Source organism: Salvelinus alpinus, chromosome 36, assembly GCF_045679555.1.
Source record: "Salvelinus alpinus chromosome 36, SLU_Salpinus.1, whole genome shotgun sequence".
NCBI lineage: Eukaryota > Metazoa > Chordata > Actinopteri > Salmoniformes > Salmonidae > Salvelinus > Salvelinus alpinus.
In genome coordinates, this window is record NC_092121.1 from 19,808,495 (window position 1) to 19,827,095 (window position 18,601).

An 18,601-nucleotide genomic window follows, 5' to 3' on the forward strand; every position below is an offset into this window, starting at 1 on the left:
GTGAATGCATGTGATTGCATGGTATACATTTTTCATTTAACCTTTATTTTAACAGGGATTCATATTGAGGTCCAGGTCTCTTTTACAAATGAGCCCTGCAGAACGGAAACAGAATACACACATCCAATACAAAATGCAGAGCCGGTTAGGAAAGACATTGGAAATGCATTTTGTTACGTGTTTTCAATCAATGAGGTCAGATACTTTTGGTAGGGAAGTAATATCAAAGTTGTGATCAAATGTGGTTAGCATTGCTCTAAAACCTGCACAGTGCAGTCTTATCACCTCTGTCACCAGTAAACAAGTTAATCAGGTCAGGGAAACAAGACAATAATCTCTATGTGAACACAGGTCACATACTGTCATATACTCATGTCGCATACCTTACTCGTATCTATTACCGTTGATTTGAGACCTCTGAGGTCTTGTTCCTATATGTCAGTAAAATGGAGCAGAAATGCAAAGACACTGTATACGGGGGGATTATATGCTTCACTGTAATGCAGGGGGTTGGTGGGGATGGGGGACGGTGAAATGAGAAGTGGTTTTCACCTCGTGTGGTCGCAGGCTGACTGTCTAAAATGCAACTGAGTGGGTGCAGCATCCGCTGCTACTGAAGCCACGCTCTAGACTCAATTCCAGCACAGAACCCTTTTGTTACATGATGACTCTGTATGTCTGTTTGTCATTACATTCCTGCATGCATATACTTTTGTGGATCAATTAAAGTAACAAAAAATGCTCACACAGAATCGTAAGAAAGATAAAAAATTCAACATTTATTTATTTGAATATTTGCAGGATAGAATATACAAAATACACAGTATGTGTTACAGCTATAGCCTACTGCTTGCATAGCGTTGGCGTCCAATAAGAAGAAAAAACATATATTCTTTTTTATTTCTCACTATATATGGAAGTTGATAAGTCGTGTTTATCAGAATATGGAGGACAATGACTACTTTACATTTGTATAAAATGTTAAATAAATATAAAACACCAAAAGGTGAAATACAACATGTCAAGGGTATTGAAATTAGTTAATTACTTGGTCATTTTATGGAGGTTATACAAAGAGGGAAATAGATAGTCCAACATTTGACCTTATCATGAACACTATGCAGTGGTTTACATGCAATTTACCTGAATATCAGGTATTCTTAAATCGTTTCAATAATGTAGAATATATCTACTTGTCTCTATTTGGAATTATCTAAATATCTAAATATTTTTCTCTATATCTATATTATGTATTTCCTTATACTATTATGGATATATTATTTTTAATCAGATCAATATAACAAACAAGTAAGAGTATAAAGAGCAGATGTCTGTAAATATGCATTGAACCCTAGCATACAGAGGTAATGTTCATACACTTCTTTTGTTCGTGTTCTTGAGAGCGGACTATCAACATAATGTGTTACCTCCTGACCTAAACCCCCATCAATAACAACACTACTTACAAAAGAGAAGCAACACGGAGTGAATACAAAACATCCCTAATAATGTTAACTCCAGAATATTCTGCACTTTCACCACCAACACTGATAAAAAAAAATGGTTTTATTCTACAAGAGCAAAATCAATCAATATATTATAATTTTATTTTATGATTTACCTTAGCAACAGGGCCGGTTTAATGCAGGGGTTTACCGAGGATGAAACACCTGCGTCCAGGCCCATTGGGGGCCCAAGAGGCAGCGATGATTTTTTATTTTTTTTTTTAAATAAATGTTTAACTTTCAAGGAAATATATACTGTATATATTATATGTTATATATATATATTATATGTCGTATATATTATATATGTAGCATATATTTTATACTTTTTCACTACAACCGCCAATCACAGGAAGACTCAGGACTCTGCTCTCAATGAGTCTAGCTGCTGCCTGCTGCCGCTCTGCTAATCATCAGAAGGGGGGGAGGAGAGGAGGTAGGGGGTCCCCTGTTTTGATTGGGTAATTGATTAATAAAAAAAACATAAATAATAACTGCATAATAAATAAATAGGACTGGTCAATTGTGTGAGTCAAGGACTGGGCCCAAGAGGCAAAAAATAATAATACTTTTTATTTTATATATATATTTTTTTTATCCAATCACAGGCGCCCGCTCTCAATGTTCAAAATACACCAGAAAGCATAATTTAGCTGCAGAGGATAAATCGTTTATAAAAAAATAACTGTGAATTAAGTTTTATCACAAGCACATACAGATATCTTCCAAAATTAAGGAAACACCAACAAAAAGTGTCTTAAAAGGGTGCTGCGCCACCATGAACTGCCAGAACAGCTTCAAAGCTCCTTGGCATAGATTATACATGTGGCTCTAAACCATGCCAGGAAAATGCATCCCACACCATAACATACTGTATACCTTGTATCCCTTGTTAACTCATGTGTTTCCTTTATTTTGGCAGTTACTGGTATGCCTACAGTCAGGAAGGTCATGCCCCAAATAGGCTACAGGTTGTTGCTTTTTGGCCATAGATATATACTCCATTGAAGTGGTACACCAGCAGTGGATGCCAGTTCTGACTTGAATGGGAACTGCCATCTATGGATTGTACTTCTATGGTTGGGAAGCAGCTGTCAGTTTGCAGATTTCAAAATAAAATTGTGGGAAAAACGCACAGTTTGGAAAGTAAATGCCTACTGGTGAAAAGAGAAGACTAATCTGTCTATAGAACCAATAAAAAAATGTTCTTAACAACTCCCAATTTTTAGCTAACATCAGCCCTCACCGTGAGAAGCCTATGGCTTCATCTTCATCATTAGGTGAATCAGTGTGCCACTCGACATTTTATTTAGTAACCTACTGTAACCTATGATATACAGTATATACTGTATATATATTGCCTCCTAATATTGTACAATCCGTGTGTCGCTTCATTGGCCTGGGCTATTGTTTGTTTGAATTCAAGACCAGATTGATCTCAGTTTGTCAGTGTCAGAGTAGCCAGTCATTTCAGTCAGTTGTGTGGTAACAAAAAGATTCAACTAATGTCTTTAGGTCATGTAAATGACGTAGAACTGCATAAATGCATTTTTTTTAAAAAGCGGATTCATTTACGACCCTGCTAAAAAAAATCCCCATCCTAAAAATGCCTCTGCTCAACTGTAGCCTAGTGTATGCCACATGGCAAACGTTATTATGGCTTTATTATAAAGGGGCTTTTTCTTCAACAGTCAATTTTCCACGCATCGAATTGCATCTTGATGCAAGGATTTGTTTAAAGAAAATGATGGTGTGCCGGGAAGGGGGAAGGCCCTGCGTAGCAACATTACATGTAAATTGGCCTACAGTATTATTATGCCTTAAACAAATGATAATCAGCTAGCAATCTAAAAATAAGTATATTCATCATCAACCCCAGGCTTATTATATCATATAGATACCAAACACGTTCTCTGTGGAATATTGTATCCGAACTTGAGTGACATTTTTCACTTTGACAAAGATGGAGTCATCTTCAAAGAAGTGGAACACCCCTCCCAGGTAGCTGTTTGATGTGGACATCATTTTCCCAAACTTGGGGTAATATCTCCTGGACTTAAGGAGTTCAATGTCCTTCCCAAGATACCGTGGAGTAGTTCTGCAGACCGAGTGTGTGAACGCAACATTGACCTCACTGAAGAAGATCTTAGAGTAGACATAGTAGTAGCCTTGCTTCTGGATGACAAGCTTGCCATCTTTGTACTCCATTTCATGGAGGAGCGGTTCTGCCTGCATGTTCCATACCATGACTCCATCTCCATGGGGTGCTTGAGGTCCAGCTGGAGAACAAATACAGGACAATATGTGGGAAAAGTTTTCTGTCGTAAGAGCTCATTTTAATTTATCGTCATATCCTATTTCAAACACCATACTATCTGATAAACTACTACATACTTCTATTTCACCCTCTTCTGTCATGACCAAATATTAATATAAAGGGTTGTGTGTAGTTGCAATGGCCTGGTGGTAATGGTCTTACCTGTCAGATGTGCAACAGGTTTTGAAGGCAACACAATAGGGTTTGGTCTTGAAGTTGGGGGAACATCCTTCGGAATGTCCTCTTGGTCTGTTTTGGGATCAAGGTTTATGTTGATGTGATGTGCATTTTAGAAATTGAATGATTCAGAAATGCATTTATCAAATGTGTACAAAATACTCAGTCGGGGTACAATATATACAGTGTCTTCTTCTACCAAAGATGAGTCCCTTGTCATTTTGTCACAGTGTTTGAACAAGAGAAGAAGATATAGTCTCAGACATACCTTGGATACTCATACCAGCTGACCCTGACTCCACCTGCAGTTGAGAATAGAGATTTCATCATAGTGAACAGAGAGGTTTGTGGTAATACAGTACAGGCATGTGTGAGAATGTTAATTTGTTCCTATTTAAATGGTTCTTTGGGCCTTCAGCAATGTGACCTTTACATTAAGCAAAGTAGATCACCCATCCCATCCCAGATCACCCCACCCACTGTCTTCCCCTGTCAGTACATGTGCATGCAGCAAGACTAGGTTAGCTCTATCCTCTTCCAATAAACCATCGCACCCTTGCCACCAGATTGGGTCAGGGGAAATGATGTCACATGAAGCTCAACATAACCACAAACACCTGACCAACGAACCAATTCTGTGGAACACGGAATGCTGGCCCCTGCTCCAGCAAGGTACGTCACGGAACATTCATATTCTCCGAAATGATGCCAATTCTGATAAACTTCTCCATCTCAACTGTTGCCAAATGTACAAGAATGAATAAAACTGTTTAATGCGTATATCATGGGGAATCCCAACTCAAACTTTGGACAGAAACTGCTACCATGACAGAACTTGACTATGTTGTCATGAGACCTGTTTGTACGTAAAGCAAAATTGACATGACAAAAAACCTACATGGTGGTGAATAATGCCCTGGTACCTCGGAAGTTAATATTTGTTTCTGTTCCCTATAGACTTTCACAATTACAGTCTAACAAAACAACCAATTGTAGCAAGGTTCCAATATTCCAAGTGACATATCACCACACATTACTCTATTCTCAACCAGGATAATGCCATAATAAAATGGAGTAAAGGAACAAATGCAAAAAGCCAACAGTAAATTACTACATTGTACAAAATACATTGAGATTGGATAACAAAATGTGACTTTTTAAATAATGATTTATTAATTTAATGTAGTATCTTGGGTTTTTAAAGTATTGTCTTAATGTAACTGTGCATTCTGCATAATTTCAGTCTTGTCGACTGCGACTACGAAGTAAATCAAATCCAGGAATTATTTCCCATATGATGATACAAATGGGTTGTAGATTATTTTTGAGAGAGAAAGAACACATCAACTAATGACACTGAAAATGTATTCACTTTCATTTTGGAATGAAAGAAAGATGTTTCCGAGAATAGTGTACACGTTGTGGGGTTGAGAGCAAGACAGAGATTGGGGAAAATAAAGCAGTGAGAGATGAAAGAACACAGTAAAGAGTACATAGTTGTTACTAGATTTGTGTAGTGTGAGAGAGAGAGATGTGTGAAGAGAGAATCTCAGGTGTTGAGGGAGACGGAACAGAGATGGAGATGGGTAGACAGCCACATCATGGTGACAATACTCACAGATCCCTGTTTAGAGTAGAGGTGGTAGATGAAGCAGGCCTCTATGGCCAAGCCACACAAAGCCAGACCAACCAGCAAGAACAGCAGGCTTTGGGCCACACCACCCCGACCAGGAGGTCTCGGCTTGGGGGGCAGCGGTGGGTAGGTTGCATGGCTATCCACCATGAACACGGAGGGGTACGGGACACCACCCTCAGCCATGATGTCTCCGATCAGAGAATATAAGGAACTGAAAAAGGATCCTCCAAGAGGTAGTCAAGTAGTACCTGAGCGAGGTCCACGCACCAGGGGTCCCGGCACACAACGAGAGACACAGAGAGATTCTTTCCCAGAGCAAGACCAAGCACTAGTGTGGGTTGTACAGTATGACTCCTCAGGTCATCTTGTCAGCAGAAAAGACAAGACACACAGTAGTGGAAGAAAACTTCCAGATATGAGAAATGTGGAAATCCTTCACAGAAACGACCACCTCCCCAAAGAGCAGTCACAGAAAGCAAAACTTCTCTTAACCAAAATAAATCTTGACAGAGAGAGAACGGTTACCTCTGGTGTTAAGTTTCAATCGGTCAGATAGAGCGAGGCAAATGCAAATGAGCATCTTATAGAGTGGCCATGCACTGAGTATGATCACCTCCCCACTACACTACATACACCCTCCCACTCTAGCCTACTACAGCATACATGGAGTTTCGCAATAATTTGTCTCTGTTCACACTTCCTCTCACTCACTCTCAGCCACTCTCATGATGAGTATCTGATCTGGTAGAGAGTGGTCTGCTGTCAACTCTACCAGCAAAAACAATAAAATCATGACAAGACCAATATATTCATGTTCCTTTACAGTGCAGCTTCTTGTAAAAAAACAACAACATATGGTTCATTGTATTGTTATTCTTGTGTTGTTAAGACTTTTCATGATCATTTTTTTTTACCACATGCTTTGTCAAGATCATGCTTTGCCCTCCCTGACATTGGAAGGTTGGGAGTTCGATCCCAGGTCAAGCCATACCAAAGACTGGAAAAATGCATCTCTGCTTGGCATTTGGAGATGGATTGTGGTTTACTATGTCAGGAAGTGGATTAAAGGTACACAGCAGGGGTGTCTATATTTAGCTTCAGCATGCTCTCTAAGGTGTGTTGTAAAAGTAATTTTCTATTCTTTAACTTTTCAATCACCCACTAGTGAAAAGAATCTACAACTAAACCTATATTCAAAATCATATTCAGATGTAGGATCAACACCCTTTCCAAACCCCCTTAGCTATCAGGCTGGGGCAGTACAAATCTGATCTTAGATCAGTGGCAAAGAGTAAACCTCATCCAAAACTAACAAGAGCACATTGCAATAACAATGTAAAGCTTTCCCTTGGTCATAGCACTTGGTCATAGCACCACCCACAACCTCTCTGACCATAATGCACACTTCTAAAAAAACATTCTGTATGTCATATAACTAAAACGTACAACAAGTTGTCCTTAAAAATGGTATGTACACGGCATATGCTGTATGTGTGTACATATTTTTGTATGTTTACTACTGGGTATGCTGTGTATGCTTTTGTGTACGTGTGTTTTGATCTAGACAACTTTTATGTGATGTGTCTGTTTTTATTGATTCTATGGAATCCAGAACTCCTTGAAAAACTGTGGAAATTGTTACTGAGTGGACAATTCTGGCTAAAAAAAAACTGTATGAAATGAGGGCCCAGTGAGCAAAGTGATGTTGGAAAGAAGTTGAAAATACATAATTACGGAGGTTGAAGTCACGTTCATTTTCAGCTCTAAGTGAAAGTTGAAAACTTATTTTACAGACATTGAAAATACGTATTTTACGGACATTGATAAAAATGTGGTTAGTCCAGACAGGACGAAATCTGAACCAAACATAGGCCCGCCCAGAGCTGACCAAATCTTAAGAAATCATAGATGTACATGTTTGGGACAAATCAAGGGTGGTCCAGAGCGGACCAAATCTGAACCAATTATATACGTTTATTTAAGGGCCAAATCAATGTCGGTCTGGAAATTAACCTCTGTTGATGTTGAAATCAAGACCAAGATGGACTGACCAAATTTCACCAAACATCCATGGACATCTTACGTCAGTCAGTGCTTACTGGATGTGTGCATCTCTCTGTGTGTGTGTGTGTGTGTGTGTGTGTGTGTGTGTGTGTGTGTGTGTGTGTGTGTGTGTGTGTGTGTGTGTGTGTGTGTGTGTGTGTGTGTGTGTGTGTGTGTGTGTGTGTGTGTGTGTGTGTGTGTGTGTGTGTGTGTGTGTGTGTGTGTGTGTGTGTACGCGTTTAACTATACTTATGGGGACCAGAATAGAATAGTAAACAAACAAACATTTGCCCAACTGGGGTCATTTTGTTAGTCCCCACAAGGTCAAATGCTATTTCTAAGGGGTTTAGTTGGGGTTGATGTTAGAATTATGAAGGTTATGTTTTGGGGTTAAGGTTAGGGTTAGGGTTAAAATTAGGATTAGTGTTAGGTTAGGGCAGGGGTTCCCCAACTTTTTGTGATATAATCAAAAGCCAATGTTTACTTTTTTAAATCTCTCTAGGGTACGTGGGACGGTAGCATCCCACCTGGCCAAAATCCGGTGAAATTGCAGAGTACGAAATTCAAAAATACTCAATTCAAATATTTTACGTTTTTGAAAATATGTGTTATACATCAAAATAAAGCTTAACTTCTTGTTAATCCAGCCGCTGTGTCAGATTTCAAAAAGGCTTTACGGCGAAAGCAAACCATGCGAATATCTGAGGACAGCGCCCCGCATACAAAACCAAGAAAAATATATTTCAACCAGGCAAGTGCGCCATAAAAGTCAGAAATAGCAATATAATTAATGCCTTACCTTTGAAGATCTTCTTCTGTTGGCACTCCAAAATGTCCCAGAAACATCACAAATGGTCCTTTTGTTCGATAATGTCCTTCTTTAGGTCCCAAAAATGTCCATTTATTTCGCGAGTTTGATTCAGAAATACACCGGTTTCAACTCGCCCAACATGCCTACAAAGTATCTAATAAGTTACCTGTAAACTTGGTCCAAACATTTCAAACAATGTTCCTAATCCAACCTCAGGTACCCTAAAACGTAAATAATCGATAATATTTAAGACGGAATAAACTGTTTCTAATACCGGATAAAAACAACGTGAAGCGCGCTCCTGTTCACACGCACCAAAACAATAGAGCCCACCTGGAGTGACACTTACAATGAATAGGACTACTTCTTAATTTCTCAAAAGAAAAACATCGAACAATTTCTAAAGACTGTTGACATCTAGTGGAAGCCGAAGGAACTGCAACCAGGTTCCTAATAATAAGGGTATCCCATAGAAACTCATTGGAAATCCTTGACCGCAATTTTCTTCCCCCCTGGATGGTTTGTCCTCGGGGTTTCGCCTGCCAAATCAGATCTGTTATACTCACAGACATTATTTTAACAGTTTTAGAAACTTTAGAGTGTTTTCTATCCAAATCTACCAATTATATCCATATCCTTAATTTGGGCACGCGTTTCATCCGGATGTCAAAATACTGCACCGTACCCCAAAGAGGTTTTAAATGGGGCTTTGACAGTCTATTACAAATCAGTCTGACAGTACTTTTGAAAGTATTTCAATCTGAAGAAAGTATGGTTTGAAGTAACTGAAATGCATCAAAGGTATTGGGAAGTTCAGAAGATCATCAGGCAATAATTTTGTATGATCTTCTGTGCAGTCTGATGTAGTGTCTGGTCTTGTCCACTCTGTTCTGAGTGTCTTCTGGGCATTGTAGAGGGACACATGCGTGTTCCTGAGAGTCATGTCTTTCAGTGATGGGGTCATAATATTTTGTAGCTTAAACCATTCAAAAGATAAACCATTCATCTCTGTTTACTACAAGCGTAATCTAGCGGCTACCGGAGGTTACTGACATAACCCCAGTGGTGGAAAAAGTACCAAATTGTCATAATTGAGTAAAAGTTTTAAAAAATACCTTAATAGATAATGACTCAAGTAAAAGTGAAAGTTTCCCAGTAAAATACTACTTAAGTATCAAAAGTAAAAGTATAAATCATTTCAAAATCCTTATATTAAGCAGTGGTGGAAAAAGTACCCAGTTGTCATACTTTAGTAACAGTAAAGATACCTTAATAGAAAGTTACTCAAGTTAAAGTGAGTCACCCAGTAAAATACTACTTGAGTAAAAGTTTTAAAGTATTTGGTTTTAAATATACTACAGTATCAAAAGGAAATGTAATTACTAAAATATACTTAATTATCAAAAGTAAAAGTATAAATTATTTCAAATTCCTTATATTAAGCAAACCAGACAGCATCATTTTCTTGTTTTTTTTAATTTACGGATAACCAGGGGCATGCTCCAACACTCAGACATAATTTACAAACGAAGCATGTGTTTAGTGAGTCCTCCAGTTCAGAGGCAGTAGGGATACCCAGGCATGTTCTCTTGATAAGAGTGTAAATTAGACCACTTTGGGTGTCAGGGAAAATGTATGGAGTAAAACGTACATTATTTTCTTTAGGAATGTAGTGAAGTAAATGTAAAAGTTGTCAAAAATATAAATAGTAAAGTAAAGTACAGATACAAAAAACGACTTAAGTAGTCCTTTAAAGTATTTTTACTTAAGTACTTTACACCACTGCTATACATTGGTATTGCACACCCTTCCAGTCAATCATACGCGCTACTTTGTAGAAGGTATTGTAAAAGATAGGGCTACAGGGTGAGATTTTTTTCCTCCAGTGGTCTAGTCTAACTTCGATATAATAGGTTATCTTGTTGGGTGAGATGCCATAAAATCGACTCACTTTCAGTTGCGCTCACAGTGGTCAGAACTGATCTGAAGCTAGTTGTTCGGTGGAGTAGGCGACTTGATTTCTGCTATGACTAACTTTGATCACAAGCAATAAATAGCCTACAACTCGTGGTCGCTGACAGTCTATGGAAAATGTACGTATACAATGCGGTATGAGTTAAGCGAAGTAGACTACTAGACTACAAGAACAAGCATTCATGGCTGCCGATGAGTCAACAGTGATTGTAACTTTTACTGAAGTCCAAAGTCGCTTCTAGGCTACAAATGGGTTCCATGTTTGATCTGAGCGCTGCTGTAAGACTGTATTTGCTGTCTTGTTTCGTTGTATCTGTGGACTTCACTTTAGGCTTGGGACAAAGCCAAGATACTGAATTCACGTTTCAACTCCCTGCGGGTAGAACAGAATGTTTCTACCAAACAGCTACGAAGAACGGAAGCCTGGAAGTAGAATACCAGGTAGCAGGCTTGGACAATTTATTTTTCTGTGGTATTGAAAACACAGCTGACATTCTCTGTGTCATTCTCTCTCTCTCTTTCTCTCTCTCTCTCTCTTTCTCTCTCTCTCTCTCTCTGTCTCTCTCTGTGTGTGTGTGTGTGTGTGTGTGTGTGTGTGTGTGTGTGTGTGGTGCAATTTCGTGCCTCTATTATAACAATGTTATAAGTTGTATTAGTCAGTCAGTTACTGGATGCTTTATTGTTACAGCCAAAGGACTTTGCTCAGATGCAAATAATAAGATAAGGCATCTTCCTTCCATACAGGTGGAGTCTATAAGACAGAGCCAGCTTGAATAGCTGCTGGCATTGGCATGAAGGGTCAAGGCAGGGGAAGTGTTTACAAAGGGATCCACTGTGTCAGCATGAGGCCAGACACTCTAACTAACCTCTGAGCCATAGTAGCTGTAGTAGGCCTGTGGCTTCTTCTTCTCCTCTAGACATGTAAAGAGAAGGAGAGCGCTTACCACCAAGTGTAGGCCTACTTGGTGTGTTAGTAGTCATGCGCTTTGCTGCAAAATGCATATTAAAAAAGAAGATGCGCAATCCCTGGCCCGGCCTTGTTACAATTTATATATAGCATTTTAGTCATTTAGAAGACACGGTTGCAGAGTTAGTCAGTTGACTAGTATAAAAGTGTAAACCACTACAGGTTAAGCTCTTCATAGATTAAAGTTGAAGTGATGCTCATCATGCTACGGTATCAATGGCTACTCTATATACTGGAAACCCCTGTTCCCAATCCTCACACTGTACAAAGGCCCTCTGGCAGACACATGACTGATAGGATGTCATGTTCCTTGCCACCCAACCCGCCAAGCCGTGACACATTTCTGTGGACTGTGTGTGTGTGTGTGTGTGTGTGTGTGTGTGTGTGTGTGTGTGTGTGTGTGTGTGTGTGTGTGTGTGTGTGTGTGTGTGTGTGTGTGTGTGTGTGTGTGTGTGTGTGTGTGTGTAGTCTGTGTAGTCTGTGTGGAGCCTGGCAGGCTTACTGTGGTATCCACACAGTAACAGCTGAGATGCACAGGGCTGAGAGAGATGACAGCTTGAGAGAGCAAGCTGAAGGACTGTGGGGATTGAGGCGTTTTATACAGCAGTGTGTGGTGTGTGTCTGTCTGCCTGTCTGTCTGTCCGTCTGTTACCCTTTCTCAACCAAGACAATGACACCACACTGGCAATGGTAGTGACTCATGCCTAAGGCCTAGTTTATATGGCCTAACATGCTGTATTTCCCTCCTTATGTTTCTGCTGCCTGAGAGTGGTGTTACTTTGACATAAACAGACAGGTGCTGGGGAGTGGGTATACCGGCTAGCCTCTCCTTGCTGTTGGATTGTAGCTTTAACTGAAGTTACTGTAGGTTGGTCCTGACCTGGTGGATCTATTTTAACTCATATTTACTGTGTTGTAGAGTGTGAATATGGCAATCTGAGACTGCTAATGACCGGATGAACTATGAGCTGTGCAAATACTTGGAACAAATACTATATCCATTGTTGTAGTGGAAGGAATATGCAGGTATACACTGTATACACACTTATTTTTCAGTTGGCATTGCGTATACTCACTTCTTAATCCCCACAATGCATATTAAAGTAGTGTAGTGGAGGTATACGCCATATCATTTAATAAGGCTGATGGAACAGATCAGAATTTTTTGCTTATAATGTTGATAAACTATTATGAGGTAGACCTATGCACAAATGTTCCAAAATGACATTTGAATGAAAACACTGTTCTAAAAAGCGATTTCATGGACAGAGATGGAAACATCTGTTAGAAATGTAGAAAGAAGGGAGATCTAAAGATGCAACAGCTATCATGGGTTGTTAATATGACTAGGATCATGCCTTTGGCTGCCAGACAATGACAGACAATTTATAGAAAACCAATAGAACAGGAGAACGCATATGAGGAAGTCTTTATAAAGGAATTGCCTCTACGTTTCTATGGTGGGATTTTGGCTTTAGGCTACTTTGAAGCAAAGAAAAACATGACTCATATGAAGTAAAACGTCCAGGTTTCAAACAATTAAGGATCAGGAAAAATATAACAATGCACAGATGGAAAGGCTTTCCCAAAATCCGTATCAATGAAATGTTAACTAGCTACAAAGTAGTCTATGCTTACCTGGCAGAATGACATCATGATTATCTGCATCAATCCAGTGGTCATTTGTTTTGCAAACTCCATATCATCTGCTACAGAAACACAGCTAACCAAACAACAGTACTAGGTGCCTGTGCACTTGAATTGAAAGGTAACTACACTCAAAAACATTTTATTTTTATTTATCCCAGACCAGTTTTTCTGTTAAGTGTGACTTTGAAAGCAAATTTTTTTTTAAACTTGACTGAATTTCTGACTCAATTGACAGCCTAATTTATCTGTTTCAATAGTAGGCCTGTTAACTTATTTGCACGGTACAGCTTCGGTTGGCCTGACTGTGAAAGACCATTATGGGATTTATAATTTTAGGCCATTCAGAGTGTATGTCACTGTTTGTCATTAAATTTTTTACACAGGGCACTTTTCCATCGTCGGCCGGGTCATTTTGGAAATGGGCAAAATGAGTGTAAAATCACTTCTCCAGGCACTACTACAACACTGACTATACCACCACCACAGTGTTCATGTGTCTACAGTATGTATGGAAGTGAAGACGTGTGTGTGTGTAGACGTGGTGGATTTTAGTCTGTCTTTAGTGTCTGTCTGTAACACTGGATATTCTCATAGGAACACTTTGAGTTGGATTATAATACCATTTAATACATTCCCTCCTGTTCCAGGTGATTGCAGGTGCAGGACTGGATGTGGGCTTCACCCTGATCTCCCCCAGCGGATACAAGCTGGCCTCTGAGTTCAGGACATCTGACGGCATCCACACGTGAGTGGGCAAAACCTAGGAACACAACCCTGACCTCTAACTTCTCTGGAGTGGTATGAAGGTCTCACCATGCTCAATGGTTTGTGATTCAAAGTTTTTGTAAGGTGATGCAAAAGACACCTTTCCATCCTCTGGCTTACAGACAGTAAAGTTCTACACTATTCTATATGACAGTCTGAATACTGTCTGACTTGCTCTGACCCTCTCTGACATCATGTTGTTCTTCCTCATTGGTCTGTCTCCCAGGGTGGAGCCTACAGAGGACGGAGACTACCGGCTGTGTTTTGACAACAGCTTCAGTAAGCTTTCTGAGAAGATGGTGTTCTTCGAGGTGATCGTGGAGGGCCAGCCTGGGGACGCCTGGGGCGACGAAGAGTGGGCTGACATGGCCGAGCCAGAGAGCATGGTGGAGTACAAACTGGAAGACATCAGGGTGAGAAGGACAGTAGGAACACCCAAACGCTCAGCCACTGGGACTGGTGTCTTTCTATCACTCTATTTTTACACATCCCCTTTTTTGTCATTTTGTCTTTTCATCTTGTTTCACGTTTTTCCTCTCTTTCCTGCTGTCAATGTTCTATCTGTATTGCAAAGATGTTGATGTTTTAATAAATGAAACATTTATTGCACAGCTATACATTCCTGTGTTCTCCCTTTTCCTCTCCCACCTTACCCACTGTCTCTCTCCCTGTAGGAGACCATGGACTCAGTGCACAGGCACCTGGAGCGGAGCCGGCAGCTTCAGACCATGCTGAGGGCCTTCGAGGCCCGGGACCGCTACCTACTGGAGGACAACCTGTGGAGGGTCTCCTTCTGGTCCTCCATGAGCCTCCTGGTCATCCTGACCGTGGCCGTCACACAGGTCTACACCCTCCGACGCCTCTTCGACGACAAGAGGGTCTGCAAACCCTAGTGTCCAGTGGTATCTTCCACGACCCCCACACCCTTCCCAGTGGTATCTTCCAGCAGACTCACACCCTTCCCAGTGGTATCTTCCACGACCCCCACACCCTTCCCAGTGGTATCTTCCAGCAGACTCACACCCTTCCCAGTGGTATCTTCCAGCAGACTCACACCCTTCCCAGTGGTATCTTCCACCACCCCACACCCTTCCCAGTGGTATCTTCCAGCAGACCCACACACAGCCCAATGGTATCTTCCACCACCCCAAACCCTTCCCAGTGGTATCTTCCACCACCCCAAACTCTTCCCAGTGGTATCTTCCAGCAGACCCACACACAGCCCAATGGTATCTTCCACCACCCCAAACCCTTCCCAGTGGTATTTTCCAGCAGACCCACACACAGCCCAATGGTATCTTCCACCACCCCAAACCCTTCCCAGTGGTATCTTCCAGCAGACCCACACACAGCCCAATGGTATCTTCCACCACCCCAAACCCTTCCCAGTGGTATCTTCCACCACCCCAAACCCTTCCCAGTGGTATCTTCCAGCAGACCCACACCCTTCCCTGTGGTATCTTCCACCACCCCCACACCCTTCCCAGTGGTATCTTCCACCACCCCACACCCTTCCCAGTGGTATCTTCCACCACCCCCACACCCTTCCCAGTGGTATCTTCCACAAAGATGTCATAGAAGGGTGTTGGGACTAACAGGAACCTACTGTAAAGTAATGGGTCTCAGAGATTGAAGAGAGACTATTGACAACAGTGATGCGTGGTAAATGAGGGACTGTTAGTAAGGATTTAGTGATGTTTGTGTGTGATGAGCTTGATTCAGCTTTTGAGTGGCAGAAAAGTGCATGTTTGTATGTGAGTCATAAACACTGTATGTTTTGACAATTTAGTGTCAATCTATCAAACAAGAAACCAATGCAACAACAGATCATGTGGTTGTATATTTTTAACATGGGATCTTAAGAGTGACATTACAAATAGCATTTATTTAATGACATGGTTATAACACAACTACAGCAAAATAAACACACAAAAAAAAAACCATTCTACTGTGAAATAAATTAATTCTGGAGAAAGAGTAGCCTCGCAAAGCTCTGATCCCGCAAGCTTACATTAAAAGCTGCAGTGGTTATCAGTCTGGTAATTACGAGGCAAGAGAAAGAAGTCTTACATGCAACAATGACTGTTATCATGGGATGGTTTTATTGAATTACAGATATTACATTTTTATTGTAATGTATAGTGTTTGACAGAGATCTGGTGAGACAAAGCCAAAGAGTTGAGACATTCAAAAAGTATTCCTGCCAGGAGAATGTTGCAAAGTCAACCACAAGCATAGTTGTTATATACACCTCCAACACCACAAAACAAGATACAATCATTCATTTGAAAAAAGATTGTATTTATAAAATCTCAATGATCCATTCCTTTCAATTACAGGTACAGTAGTGCAAGTTTGAGTGTCAAAAGTGTGCAGCGAAAGAAAATAAGGCAATCTTATTGGCTACCATAAAACAGCACTGGATTAAAGGCATATCGCAAAGTTCCGCAGTTGACATCAGTTGGATCTATTATTGACACTGTACTACATTATAATCACATTACCGGTATTTGCCCTTCTTCATACAATTACCCTTACTACAGTATAAATAAACTGTATAATAATAACATACAGCATATGCCATATAGAAGAGGCTTTTATTCAAAGTGATTTCCAGTCACCTGTGCATACATTTCACGTATGAGTGGTCCCAGCAGGATTCGAACCTACGACCCTTGGAGCTGCAAGCACAATCCTCTACCGTCTGACCCTTGCATAAGGCATCCACTGGAACATGCATGGTTTGAAGTTCTCTTCTGAACATGACATGACGCTCGCTGTTAAAAGCTTTGTATGCTTCTGTGCTCACTCAGCAGTGGAGTACCCAGCACTACCTGATTAATTGAACTGTTCCTAGCATCCTTCACCTCATCCCTTCAAATAGTCAACTTACTGTTTGGTTTTTGGGGCCCTCCCAATACACTACCATATAATATTAATGGCTGTCATCATCCCATGTGGTGTTCCCCAACTGACACGTCAAATGATTAACTGTAGCATCGAACACAATGCAGTATGAGTGAGATCTCGAATAATCATATCTACAGTTCCACCTACACACAATGTATTTACAATCATCTAAATAAACCAAACTTCTAGACTTCAATCATTTTTATAGGAGTGTTCTACAAACGTGTTCAATAGTAATTCAGACACTAATCTGTTGAGAAATGCCCATATTTTAAAACTGCACTGTACATAAAACCAAGAGGAGAGGTTGTGCCCCAGGAGATAGCTAACACAAACAATCACTGGATTTCATTATTTGGCACATGAGCAGTCAAACAATTTTATCAGTACAAAAATAATTTCATTTTCTCAATGTTTGTTTAGTTAGGAAATAGTGAACAGAAGTTGAACCCGTACTGAAAGTGGTGTCAGAATTCAGCCAGGCTACAGCTCGTTAAAACCCCTGGAGGGGTTGAAAATTTCAGAATACATCCCCCACACTTCTAGGACAGTCTGGGTAGGTGCCAGCTGTTAAAGGCCCAATGCAGCTGTTTTTATCTCAAAATCAAATCATTTCTGGATAACAATTAAGTACCTTACTGTGATTGTTTTCAGTTAAAAAAATTTAATAAAACAAAAATAGCTTCTTAGCAAAGAGCAATTTGTCAACCAAGAATGTTGCTAGGACTGTCTGGGAGTGGTCTGAGCGGGGAGGAGAAAACTGAAAACTAGCTGTTATTGGCAGAAAGGTTTGGAAGTCTCTGTCTTACTGGTGGATTAACTAATATACAGCCTGGTGATGACAACAGGCAGGCTAAAACTCCATCCCACCAAAACAGGCTGAAATTTCAGCCGTTTTTTCAAACCGCCCTTACACTAAAAGTACATTATCATAATTGTCACAGTAGAATTTCAACCTCATAGTGTGGAACGATATATAAAGCATAGAAATATCACACTTTTGACTGCACTGGGCCTTTAACAGTTTTAATGAGATGGTGAGTGAGGGTAAAGTTGTCTTCTTTACCACGTGACCGTTCTCTCCGTATTTATTACAGCTTATGCAATGAGATTTCATTTCACTTTATGAAACAAATCAATTTTTTTTGATTTTCCTGAAATGCCGTCAGTTATTGTAAAACTAGTACGTTTGACAGTTGCCATTGAAAAAGCTGCCTCTTGTATTTCATGTTATAAACTAGTTAGCTTTTAGAGTTTAATCAGCTCTGAAACCTATTCTTTGGAGAATATTTAAGGTTAAGGTGTTCAAGGTGTATGATTCTTCGCAGGTCTGGTTCTCTTGCTGGTATGTGGACAGTGCATCTCCAATCCTATCCTGCTTTGGGGCAAGGTCACCACTGGTTACGACGAGCAGGAGCAGGCCGCCTGTTCAGGGACAATCATAACGACAGACCAACATTAATAACTTTCTCCCATACAAGTATTTTTGATGCGTAATACAGTTTGGTGATTGTGAGGGGTCTAACAGACCTTTTTTGTAAGGGAAGACTTAGGAACATTTATTTCCTAAAATTGTGTTCATCACATTTTTACATCTTCCAGCTTTCTTTAGCTGATGATTCCTCCTATTACCATAGCTGTCTGTTTTCTACAGACAATGTGATCTATTATGTGCAGCAGGAGAGAAATCAAATCAAGTTGATTAGTCCATAAACTTGAACATTTAATTGAAAAACAGTATACTTGTACACCAAGGCCTTCTACAACCCACCACCACTATTATTACTACTAACACTACAGCAGAGTATTGAGTTGTAGAGTATGTGCACCTTGCATTCAGAGAAAC

General features: G+C 40.2%; 3 protein-coding genes across 3 annotated transcripts in view; 1 reads left to right on the forward strand and 2 right to left on the reverse strand.

The window, feature by feature from the left end:
• Nucleotides 1-759: 759 nt before the first annotated feature.
• Nucleotides 760-6,421, reverse strand: LOC139564993 (tumor necrosis factor ligand superfamily member 14-like). The gene is made up of 4 exons (XM_071384966.1): nt 5,618-6,421; nt 4,268-4,301; nt 3,985-4,071; nt 760-3,784 (listed from the first exon to the last, which is right to left on the reverse strand). The coding sequence occupies exons 1-4, from the start codon at nt 5,816-5,818 to the stop codon at nt 3,390-3,392; spliced, it is 717 nt and encodes a 238-aa protein (XP_071241067.1). The 5' UTR covers nt 5,819-6,421; the 3' UTR covers nt 760-3,389.
• A 3,934-nt stretch (nt 6,422-10,355) lies between these two features.
• Nucleotides 10,356-18,149, forward strand: LOC139564994 (transmembrane emp24 domain-containing protein 1-like). Its single transcript, XM_071384968.1, has 4 exons — nt 10,356-10,904; nt 13,728-13,825; nt 14,072-14,258; nt 14,520-18,149. The coding sequence occupies exons 1-4, from the start codon at nt 10,713-10,715 to the stop codon at nt 14,736-14,738; spliced, it is 696 nt and encodes a 231-aa protein (XP_071241069.1). The 5' UTR covers nt 10,356-10,712; the 3' UTR covers nt 14,739-18,149.
• LOC139564989 (dynamin-2-like) overlaps nt 15,676-18,601 on the reverse strand; it is a 45,498-nt gene continuing 42,572 nt past the window's right edge. Inside the window, exon 21 of the mRNA XM_071384963.1 lies at nt 15,676-18,180. Coding sequence (XP_071241064.1) covers nt 18,147-18,180 — 34 coding nt within the window. The 3' untranslated portion in view covers nt 15,676-18,146. The remainder of the gene's footprint in view (nt 18,181-18,601) is intronic.

Coding starts and splice junctions, on each gene's coding strand:
- LOC139564994 (XM_071384968.1), top strand. CDS start 10,713: ATGGGTTCCATGTTTGATCTGAGCGCTGCTGTAAGACTGTATTTGCTG. Junction 13,826..14,071: donor ACATCTGACGGCATCCACAC/GTGAGTGGGCAA, acceptor TCTGTCTCCCAG/GGTGGAGCCTACAGAGGACG. Junction 14,259..14,519: donor ACAAACTGGAAGACATCAGG/GTGAGAAGGACA, acceptor CTCTCCCTGTAG/GAGACCATGGACTCAGTGCA.
- LOC139564993 (XM_071384966.1), bottom strand. CDS start 5,818: ATGGCTGAGGGTGGTGTCCCGTACCCCTCCGTGTTCATGGTGGATAGC. Junction 4,302..5,617: donor TCTACTCTAAACAGGGATCT/GTGAGTATTGTC, acceptor TCTCAACTGCAG/GTGGAGTCAGGGTCAGCTGG. Junction 3,785..3,984: donor ACCTGTTGCACATCTGACAG/GTAAGACCATTA, acceptor TTTGTTCTCCAG/CTGGACCTCAAGCACCCCAT.